The 12,056-nt window shown below is 46.5% G+C and overlaps 1 protein-coding gene across 1 annotated transcript in view; it reads right to left on the bottom strand.

Annotated features, from left to right (window-relative positions):
* mlip (muscular LMNA-interacting protein) overlaps nt 1–12,056 on the bottom strand; it is a 51,802-nt gene that overhangs the window by 14,002 nt on the left and 25,744 nt on the right. The window contains 6 exon segments of the mRNA XM_067236352.1: nt 417–461; nt 1,078–1,137; nt 2,164–2,247; nt 8,593–8,664; nt 10,461–10,532; nt 11,043–12,056. The exon segment at nt 11,043–12,056 is cut by the window's right edge and continues 357 nt beyond it. Coding sequence (XP_067092453.1) covers nt 417–461; nt 1,078–1,137; nt 2,164–2,247; nt 8,593–8,664; nt 10,461–10,532; nt 11,043–12,056 — 1,347 coding nt within the window.

The following is a 12,056-nucleotide window of genomic DNA, read 5'->3' as shown; positions in this document are numbered from 1 at the left end:
CAAAAAAAACGGTGTCTTCTCCTTCTGCATGCTGAACAAACGGATGTCTTAACAGCGAGCAAAAGCTCATTACCGTCTTGATCGGAGCACAGCATCAATCATTTGTTTTCAACAGAACAACAGCCAGAGAGACAGACTCTGGGAGTGGAGAGAGCAGCTCGTTCTGGCCTGTCAGCCAGGGATTCATGAAGAAGACCAGCGGGGCTACTTAAATACATCCATCACACCAACATGTGAAGAAGAGAAGGCTGAATTTGACGCTAGGTAATAACAGGAAATCATAATCAAACAGGAAGTGTTTCCTTCCGTCAGACAGGGGAGTTTGTTTATGAGGAACACATTATAGAAGATAAATTGTTTCTATCCCTTTAAACTTGTCAGTTGCAAGACAACCGTGCAGAAACGCCTATACTCACATATTTAGTTTCACGTCCCATTGATCTTGGTGATAATGTGCAGGGCTGCATTTAGACAGACAGGATCACATATTAGGAGGAGGGAGCAGTCAAAGGACCGTCCTGCTATCAACTGCCATTACATCTGTTGTATGAACTAATCAAATATGATAATGAACACAAAGACCATCCATTTTGTGTTCACAACCTGTACTGTACTGGACTACAGGTAAATCTCACAATGACATACACAATCTCACATGCAAGCACATACATGCACTCACTCTGATGGAAATGGATTTAAAGTAATCTGTGTAGTCGGCAGGTATATTGAGATCACACTGATATATATATATTGAGCATTCAGCTCGATAGACATTTCCTGACATTTACACAAGACTAACAGGCTGACAGATAAACAAACATGTCGACATGTAGACATATTTATATTTTACGTTTGTAATTTTTCACCGGAAAATTATCAGGAAAGGTCCGCACAACAGCTGAAGTAGAAATACGTAAACATATCATTTCTACAATCATCTCCCCTAATAGCACACTTCCAGTGATGCGACCACAATCCAACTGCAGCTCAATATCTGTAATTAGTATTTGACGATTCTACTGTGGAGTCGTGTAAAAACGCTGTGACGTAAAACAGTGGGTTTGGTGGAGCGCTCACCTTGGCTACACCTCTGTCCAGGAACTCTCGAGAGCTCCAGCGAGCGGGGGAGGGGTTACGCTGGAGAACAGAAGAGGAGGAATATGTGAACGGAGAGAAGAAGAGATGGAGGCAGGGAGGCAGGGAGGCAGGGAGAGGTGAGGCAGCGAGAGATGGAGAGACAGAAAGATGGAGAGTGAGATAGATGGACAGACAGATGCAGAGATAGAGGTGGAGAGAGAGAGACATGGAGAGATAGACAAAGGGAGATAGAGGCCTGAGAGATAGAGAGACATAAAGGACAAGGCAAAGAGAGGAAAACAGGAACAATAACCAAACAAAAGTTGCCCCTTTTCCAACCCGTGACCACTGCACAGCACACTGAGTCATGGCCAGTGTCCAGATGGCCCTTGTGTGTGTGTCAGGACAGCGCTAGGGAGCGCCTAATCCCGGCACTGGAAGGGCTTTTTCTGATCATGCATTTTGTTTCTATGACAACAATATCTTGGCAGCTTCTCAATCACTCGCGCGTGTAGCTTGCGTTCTCACCATTTTTAATAAATATGTTCGATATGGGTAGATCCTTCTGTGTGGCCTTCTATGTCAAAGATCGTGAATAAAGCCCTTGTCTACCCATTGCAATAAAGAAAGGTTTGCTCTCTACGTTTGCTTGGTAGCTCTCTCCATCTAATTTGATTGCTTGACTAAAAAGGAGCGACAGTGACGACACCAGTGCCTTTCTGAAGAGATTTTCAAGTCAAAGTGCTCGGAGCTAGCCAGACTCAACAAATGGTTTGTTACACATATCCATCTGGGAAGTCATCATCGGAAACAGTTTGAAAAAGGGCAGGCACTTTCACCTTTGGCAGGTGATTGGATGAACCATCTGTCTATCACCGTCTATCACAAGCTAACTTCAACCACGCCCGTAGCTGTTGGTAGTCCTGGTAATGACTGTACACTTAGAAATATGCTGTGTTGAAAAGACTGTCAAGGGAGTCGCATCGGTAAATATAAACCTTGTTCGTATGGACACATCGAAACAAACGATATGTGTCATTACACTGGAACCTCTAAGCGTCCCCCAGGATCTGAGAGGAAACTCACCAATGGAAGGGGGTCCTGCAGGACCTTGTCTATGACGGCGTACAGCTCCTCACTCTGCTGTCTGAGCTGAGCGGGGGAGCACATCTGGACACAAACACATCCCGTCAGTTCAGTCAAGACACTCCCATGTTAGATTTCCACATTCATTCATATGCATGAAAACAAGTTTGACTTTGGCGGGTTGGTTGTATGCGGGGAAGCGCTCCCTGCCTTCGCTGCAGCATGCATGACATGAGGCAGGGAGCAAAGAGTTAAATCCCCCATGGAGAGTACAGACAGACAACATGAGGGAGAAGGAGATGGTGGTGGGTGGCAGCAGTGCAGAACACATGTGTGCGACTTTATAGCTACGCCTATCAAGCTAAGCCTATGGGCTGAGAACACGGCGATGGGTGATATGATGCCCGCTGCCCGAGTGCCATGCCTGAACTAGGCTTCGCTCATGCCTGACACACCCAGAGGTGACCCTGCAGGGAAGCTGGGACCTCAGGTTCCCCCAGTTTATTAAGGCTAACGCTACCAAGGTTTATTAAGGCTAACGCTACCAAGGTTTATTAAGGCTAACGCTTCCAAGGTTTATTAAGGCTAACAATACCAAGGTTTATTAAGGCTAACGCTTCCAAGGTTTATTAAGGCTAACGCTTCCAAGGTTTATTAAGGCTAACGCTACCAAGGTTTATTAAGGCTAACAATACCAAGGTTTATTAAGGCTAACGCTACCAAGGTTTATTAAGGCTAACGCTTCCAAGGTTTATTAAGGCTAACGCTACCAAGGTTTATTAAGGCTAACGCTACAAAGGTTTATTAAGGCTAACGCTACCAAGGTTTATTAAGGCTAACGCTACCAAGGTTTATTAAGGCTAACGCTACCAAGGTTTATTAAGGCTAACGCTACCAAGGTTTATTAAGGCTAACGCTACCAAGGTTTATTAAGGCTAACGCTACTAAGGTTTATTAAGGCTAACGCTACCAAGGTTTATTAAGGCTAACGCTACCAAGGTTTTAGCGCAGATCTCTTAATCTTGACACTGCTCTGCTACAGAGGAGCAGCTCTGTGTTAAGCGTGGATTGATTTTTAGTTCATAAAACTTTGTGACTCATATTCCTAAGTTGTGTTCCTTCAATAAAGATTTGAGAACGTCGTAGAAAGTAGTGTTTAACATGGGCACGTCAGGAATCCCTTCAAGTTCTGCAGTGGTCTGCCAGATCGTTACATATGATTGCACTGTTCGCATTTAAAAATAGCCTAAATACCAAGGTGAGGCTAATCATTCTAATTTGTACTTTTATTAGTAGCATCTTTGCGGCCATTGTGCCCGTGGTAGAAGGTGTACTAACTGGTAAAACATGCTTGTTTTGTTTTAGTACCTTCTAGACCTCAGGACAATACTTATGACGCATGCTTAGGAAAAGTCATGCAATGATAGGCGTGTTGTATTTATGCACACAGTTATTAGCTTTGGAAAACACAAAACACTCCAACTGTCTGAAGGGAAATCAGTGATGCTACAGATGATGGACCATGAAGTTAAAGGCACCCTGTAACACACACACTCTCTCTCTCTCTCTCTCTCTCTCTGTCTCTCTCTCTCAGTCTCTCTCTCTCAGTCTCTCTCTCTCTCAGTCTCTCTCTCTCTCTCTCTCTCTCTCTCTCTCTCTCAGTCTCTCTCTCTCTCTCTCAGTCTCTCTCGGTCTCTCTCTCTCGGTCTCTCTCTGTCTATCTCAGTCTCTCTCTGTCTATCTCAGTCTCACTCTCTCTGTCTATCTCAGTCTCTCTCTCTCTGTCTATCTCTGTCTATCTCGGTCTCTCTCTCTCGGTCTCTCTCTGTCAGTTCAGTTCAAAGGGCTTTATTGGCATGAAAACAACAATTGTTCATATTGCCAAAGCAACGGTAGAATTACAGAAATATTAATCAATGTAAATCATGGCCTTATATATACTTATATTTCACACACTCACATACAGAGACACACACGGCAGTTTAACATATACATACGTGTAGCTACACCACACAGGTGTACAACTTGTATCCATGTTATTATTATTCAAGTTGGTATATTATTAATGTTGCCAAATAATCAGTATAAATAAATACATAAATAAGTAAATAGATACACACAAACATATGTATATATACATATATATGTATACGCATACACACATGTATACACACCCACACGTATATATACACACGCATATACCCATACATACACATACATACGCACATACAGGTTATATAATGATAATAATAATAGTAAAAATCAAATACTAAATTTGAAATTCTGAAAAATTACAGTAAAATGTAAACAAAATATTAAAACAAAAATGAAAACATGTTATGTTTGCCATATTATACATTTTCCTCATTGTGGCTGTCTCTAAGGCCATGACAGGCTGATACATACTTTGCTGCTAAAATACAGCAGTTAGGTTTTTCTCCCAATAAATAAACCAGTCTCTCTCTATTTGTTACATTTTCAAATTCCTTGTATATGCTGGTAATTTTGGGGAAGTATTTGGTTCGAATGTCTTTATAGTGGTCACATTCTGTTAGGAAGTGGAGCTCTGTCTCCACTTCTCCCTGTGAGCAGACAGAGCACAGCCTCTCCTCTCTGGGCAGCCATGTCTGCCTGTGACGGCCTGTCTCTATGGCCAGGCTGTGCTCACTGAGTCTGTATTTAGTTAATGTCTTCCTTATTTTTGATTCAGACACAGTGATCAGGTATTCTGCCATTGTGTACTGTCTTTTTAGATTCAAATAGCATTCTAATTTATTTTGCTTTAGTGCAACTTCTTTCCAATAAACAATGTACTTTTATTTTTGCTGTTTTGCTATTTGTTTTGGATTAATAAGGTGGCTGCTGTCTTGAGGCTCTGTGGGGTTTGGTGAGCAGAGCCTCTGGACTAGCTGGATGCGAGGACTCTTATCTGGCTTCATCTTTTGGTATAGAAGGGCTTTGTGGTGGAAGGTATTTTCATCACTTTGGCTAAGGTGTAGGTAGAATTTAGTTGCTCTTTTTTGTATTTTGATGATTAAAGGGTACACTCCTAATTCAACTCTGCAGGCATTGTTTGGGGTTTTGCGTTGAACTCTTAATATGTTTTTACAGAATTCTGCGTGCAGGCTTTCTATGGGGTGTTTGTCCCACTTGGCAAATTCTTGGTTTGTAGGTGGGCCCCAGATTTCACAGCCATATATCGCAATGGGTTCTATAATGGATTCAATAATTTTAAGCCAGATTTTGATTGGGATGTCAATTTTAACATTTCTTTTGATGGCGTAAAAAGCCCTTCGTGCCTTGTCTCTCAAGTCATTTGCAGCTTTTTGGAAGTGGCCTGTGGTGCTGATGTTTAGACCAAGGTAAGTATAATTTTTGGTGTATTCTAATTGGTTAGTTCCCAGGAGGAATCGATATTTGGGATCCTGATTTCTGGTTCTTTTTTGGAAAACAAGAATTTTAGTCTTTTTTAGATTGACTGTTAGGGCCCAATTTTGTCAGAATCTGTGCAGCAGGTCTAGATGTTGCTGTAGTCCCTCCTTGGTTGGGGACAGAAGCACAAGGTCGTCTGCAAAGAGGAGGCATTTGACCTCTGTGTCCAGGAGAGGGATTCCAGGTGCTGCAGACTGTTCTAGTTCCCTCGCCAGACCATTTATGTAGATATTAAAGAGGGTGGGACTCAGACTGCATCCCTGTCTTACTCCTCGACCTTGGACAAAGAAGTCTGTATGCCTATGTCCAATTTTGACTGCACACTTGGTATTTGTGTACATTGATTTTATGAGGTCATATGTTTTCCCCCCGACTCCGCTCTCTATCAGTTTATATAAAAGGCCTTCATGCCACATTGAGTCAAATGCTTTTTGTAAATCAACAAAGCAAGAGAAGATTTTATTCTTGTTTTGGTTAATTTGTTGGTCGACAATTGTTTGTAGAGTGAATATATGATCCGATGGACGGAAATTTGGTAGAAAGCCAATTTGACATTTGACATGTACAAGAAAAGCTTGGAGAAGTGGTTAATCCATATATCCCCATTTTGAATTGGTAATTCTTCATGTTGTTGTTTATATAGTCTGTTCCAGTTTTCCCAAAAAACATTTGATTGAATAGATTCTTCAATTACATTGAGCTGTTCTGTGATACATTGTTCCTTCTTTTTCCTTAGTATGTTTTTATACTCTTTAAGTGTTATGCCATAGTGATGGCGTAGTGCCTGGTTATCTGGGTCTCTGTGTTTCTGGTTAGATACATTTCTCAGTATCTTCCTCATGCTTTTACATTCCTCGTCAAAACAAGCGGAGCTGGTTCATGAAGGAGGACGTGAGACATAGCGCGTCACTAGCAACGCGTCATTTTATGCGCAGGGCACTCCCTCCTAATAGGGCGGGGTATATAAGGGGTTCCCGGCATATGCATCGCTAGTGCGACATAGACTTCAGTCTTCCTGCTGCCTCCGCCTCCCCGGCCTCCACCCTTGGTTCTGTTTCCTGTTTCAGGGGGAATGCGTCGCTGCTCTCTGCTCGGAGGTCGAGACGGTGTCTCGTTGGATGCGGCAGGGAGCCGATGCGAGCAGAACCACAATGCCAAATCAAATGTACAATCGTGTTTTGTATAGTGTGAAATAAAGTATTCGTAAAGACATAGTGAGTCCTCCTGCCTGAACCATTTTTCTTTATAATTATTGGCCTTTTTGGGGTTTTTGTTTGAGGTTTTAAGATTAGATAGAGAGGCAGATATATCAAATATGTTGTTTATGTTCTCTATTGCTACATTGACACCTTCACTATTACAGGGGAATGTTTTGTTTAAGAAATTATCCAATAGAGATTGTACTTGTGGCTGGTGGATAGCATCCTGATAGGTTTCTTGGCTATCTTTCCGCCATCGGTAACGATTACTAATGCTATGTAGATTGCTTGTTTTAGATGATTCTTGATTAGTTAATTCTTTGTTCATATACAGTGTGATTTTGCTGTGGTCTGATAGGGGGGTGGATGGGCTTACTGTGAATGCTCTGAGAGACTCTGGGCTGAGGTCTGTGATACAGTAGTCCACAGTACTACTGCCAATAGATGAGCTGAAGGTGTACCTTCCGTAAGAGTCCCCTCTTAGCCTACCATTGACTATATAGAGACCAAGGGTGCGACACAGTTGTAGTAGTTGAGACCCGTTTCTGTTAGTTATTTTGTCGTAGTTGAGTCTCACTGGGCACCTAGGGAAGCTGAGGCTGTCTCCACCAGGTAGATGCTTATCCCCTTGGTTGCAAAGGATGTCTGGTTGTTCTCCAGTTCTGGAGTTTAGGTCACCACAAAGCATTACATTTCCCTGGCTTTGGAAGTTGCTTATCTCTTCTTCTAATATGGAGAAGCTCTCTTCTTTAAAATAGGGGGATTCTACTGGGGGTATATAGATGGCACATAAGAAGACATTTCTCTCATTTGAGAGTATTTTGCAATCTATTTCTATCCAAATGTGAAATGTTCCTTTTTTGATAAATTTAATGCCATGACTTAGGTCTGACTTATACCAAATGAGTATACCTCCTGAGTCCCTTCCCTGTCTAACTCTTGGTAATTTAGTGGATGGGATTATTAGTTCTTTATATCCTAGGGGGCAACCAGTAGGTTCATCGCCTCTACTCCAAGTTTCCTGTAGGATAATTATGTCTCTCTCTGTCTATCTCTCGGTCTCTCGGTCTCTCGGGGTCTCGCGGTCTCGCGGTCTCTCTCTCTCTCTCTCTCTCTCTCTCTCTCTCTCTCTCTCTCTCTCTCTCTCTCTCTCTCTCTCTCTCTAGTGAGACACAGTCCACACTTTCTCACCAGAAGAAAATGTGAAAACTGTGTGGCAACAAGTGAAAACCAAGTGGAGGGACTGTGATCCGCATGGTTCAGGCAGGAGGACTCAGTATGTCTTTACTTCTACTTTATTGCACACTATGCAATACATGATTGTACATTTGATTTGGCATTGTGGTTCTGCTTGCATCGGCTCCCTGCCGCACCCAGCGAGACACCGTCTCGACCTCCGAGCAGAGAGCAGCGACGCATTCCCCCTACGACAGGAAACAGAACCAAGGGTGGAGGCCGTGGAGGCGGAGGCAGCAGCTGACTGGTGTCTATGTCGCACTAGCAATGCATATGCCGGGATACCCCGCCCTATTAGGAGGGAGTACCCTGCAGCATAATATGACGCGTTGCTAGTGACGCGCTATGTCTCGCGTCCTCCTTCATGAACCAGCTCCGCTTGATTGTCCTGTCCTTGGCTGCAGCATCAGAAGGCCCAGTGCCTCTGCTACCGACTGACATCCTCATCCTGCTCCAAACCTCACTGCTGACATCTCTCAACGGCTCTTTCTCTCAGCTCACAGACAGACAGCAAGCTATACCCTGTAACCCTGACGGTAGGCCTGTTTCTGCTGCATCCTACCTCAACATGAGTATCCTCGATGGGCAGTCTGTCCAAGTGGTCTCCCTGCGTCTCCACGGAGTCGTCGATGGCCTGGAGGGAAAACAGATGTTCAGACGGATGTCCACATCTCACACAGACACAGACGTCCACATCTCACACAGACACAGACGTCCACATCTCACACAGACACAGACGTCCACATCACACACAGACACAGACGTCCAAATCTCACACAGACACAGACGTCCACATCACACACAGACACAGACGTCCACATCACACACAGACACAGACGTCCACATCACACACAGACACAGACGTCCACATCTCACACAGACACAGACGTCCACATCTCACACAGACACAGACGTCCACATCACACACAGACGTCCACATCACACACAGACACAGACGTCCACATCTCACACAGACACAGACGTCCACATCACACACAGACGTCCACATCTCACACAGACACAGACGTCCACATCTCACACAGACACAGACGTCCACATCACACACAGACACAGACGTCCACATCACACACAGACACAGACGTCCACATCTCACACAGACACAGACGTCCACATCACACACAGACACAGACGTCCACATCTCACACAGACACAGACGTCGACATCAGACACAGACGTCCACATCACACACAGACACAGACGTCCACATCTCACACAGACACAGACGTCCAAATCTCACACAGACACAGACGTCCACATCACACACAGACACAGACGTCCACATCACACACAGACACAGACGTCCACATCACACACAGACACAGACGTCCACATCTCACACAGACACAGACGTCCACATCTCACACAGACACAGACGTCCACATCACACACAGACGTCCACATCACACACAGACACAGACGTCCACATCTCACACAGACACAGACGTCCACATCATACACAGACGTCCACATCTCACACAGACACAGACGTCCACATCTCACACAGACACAGACGTCCACATCACACACAGACACAGACGTCCACATCACACACAGACACAGACGTCCACATCTCACACAGACGTCCACATCACACACAGACACAGACGTCCACATCTCACACAGACACAGACGTCGACATCACACACAGACACAGACGTCCACATCACACACAGACACAGACGTCGACATCACACACAGACACAGACGTCCACATCACACACAGACAGGGAGGGTTCTTCATCACGTTTTTAAACCACGTGAGGAACAAGCTTGGGTCGAACAATCACCTCACTGTAAGATTAGATGGATTTGAATGCTGCAAAAGTGTGCACAGTTTCGATTCGATGGCAGGGATTCAGCTGTAAATTAGCCTGAGAGAGTTGGAGAATGTTATTTTAGAGGAGATCTGTGAATTATCCAGCCGTGTAATTAGTTCCCGTGCTCCCGGTGCAATTAAAAATGTCGGACACTGTTGAAACAAACGTGTCCGTCGCTGGCAGGGAAGAAGAACCGTGCTCAGCGTGCTGCTTCTGTCCCGGGACATGCTCCGGCATCCTCAGCCCTTCATCACATCCAAATCAGTTCACATAGGAGACATGCCGTGTCAAAGTATTGACTTCCATTTCTGAGCCACAACACAAACTCACGGGACTCATTCACACCGCGTTCGCACACCACCAGATGGCTTCTCGTTTCACCAGCCTACAGATGGCGTACACAGAAGGGTTTGGTGTTAATCCTGAACAGGAGATGCTAGGGCATGATCTGGGCTGCTCTGAGCTGCTGTGCTGAGACGTGAGGCTCTACAGACACCCAGGACTTGGGTTCCTGGCTGACGATTCTGGCCGCTGGTCGGTGAGAAAAGCGTGATGACATGTGGATTAAATCTGGAACCGTGCAAGATCTCACCTGTTGGTCCAACAGGAGGGTGTTGGTTGGAATCGCAGCGAGGGCTTTGTAGCTCAGCTTGATCTTGTGTGGCTGGAGTTTAGAGAGAGACAGAGAGAGAGATGAGGGAGGGAGGGAAGGGAAGGGAGGAATAAGAATGATTCTTAAGGAATGGAAAGGATTTCGGAGTAATTCTTAGATAAACACATATTGGCACAGCTTCACTGGGCCTTGTCGTGCTGGAACTGCTTAAATAGCTTTGGTTCATCCGAGCTTTCGCAGAAATAAGCTGAAGACAAGCATGTCAGAGAACACAATAAACACATCAGGCCTCAACAAGCAGCACAACAACAACACGTTTATGTGACTCGACTGAAATGCATGTGTCTCCCGCTAAGGCCATTCAGCGTGCAGAATCAAATGCTGGGGGGAGGTTGAAAGACAACGTAAACGTTACGAGCGCCAGACTGTTAGAATCACGCATTCTTTGCATCCATCAGGAAAGCATGGACTACCTAGTTTTTCTTGGTGTGTTTTGACGGCAGCATGCAGGGTGCCATGCAGTCAGAGGTCTGCCAGCGTGCCAGCATGCAGGATAGCTACCTTTCTCTTTGCACCCTCCCTGTCGGAGCAGTCAGACAGGGCGCTTCCTGGCCGGGGCGAGGGGGTGGAGCGCAGTGACGCGGAGGGGGACAGGGTGAGGGTGCGGGAGGGGGGTGCGGGCGAGGGGGAGAGGGCGAGGCGGTCTGGCGTGGCTGAGGGCGAGGGCCGGGAGATGTGGAGGTCGGGAGACTGAGAGCCAGGGAACACGAGAGGGGTGTAGCGGGAGGGGGAGAGGCTGTAGGCCCAGGGGGGGGAGGAGTGGGCTGGGGGGGCTGTCGGACTGTGAGGGTCAGGCTTGCGCCACTCTGGACGGTCTGAGAGACCGTTCTGGAACAACAGGGAAGGTGTTGGTTTGCCTCGCCCCTGAGGAGGAGCAGTGATGATGTGCGAGTCGGAGAAGAGAGGCTGGGCTGGGAGGGGGGAGGAGGCCAGAGGAGGGGGGCGTGGGAGGGCGGAGGAGGAGGGGGGAGGGGGGCGTGGGAGGGCGGAGGAGGAGGGGGGAGCCAGAGCTGGACAGGAGCAGAAAGAGGGAAGAGGAGTGGGGATTGGAGAGGCAGGGTACAGCCTGGAGAGCGAGGAGTGAGGCCCGGGGCCGGAGAGGCTGGAGAGGCGGGAGGCCGGGGATGCAGGGGCTCCTGGAGTGTTGATTAGTTGAGGGGACGAGCAGAACAGCTTGGGATGGGAGGAGTGGAGTGGAGGACCAGGCTTCTGGTGATTCCTGTCCTGCTGTGAGTTAATTGGTGTGTTCTCAGGAGTCAGAAGTCTGGTTCCAGGTGAGCACGCATGTGGAAAAGATATCTGGGCCACGGCGGTCTGGGGGGAGCAGTCCGGCTCAGGAGGCTGTCTGGGTCTGAGGCTGGAGGACGAGGAGGAGGGAGAGAGTGGAGACTTGGGGAGGTCAGGAGTTAAAGGCAGGCGAGGAAGAGGAGAAAGAGAAGGAGGAAGAGAAGGAGGAAGAGCAGGAGGAAGAGCAGGAAGAAGAGCAGGAGGGAGGGGAGATAGCGGGCCTGGAGT

This window comes from Osmerus mordax, chromosome 5, assembly GCF_038355195.1.
Source record: "Osmerus mordax isolate fOsmMor3 chromosome 5, fOsmMor3.pri, whole genome shotgun sequence".
Classification (NCBI taxonomy): Eukaryota; Metazoa; Chordata; class Actinopteri; order Osmeriformes; family Osmeridae; genus Osmerus; species Osmerus mordax.
Note: the sequence above shows the minus strand (reverse complement) of the source record. Positions and strands in the feature narration are given on the sequence as shown.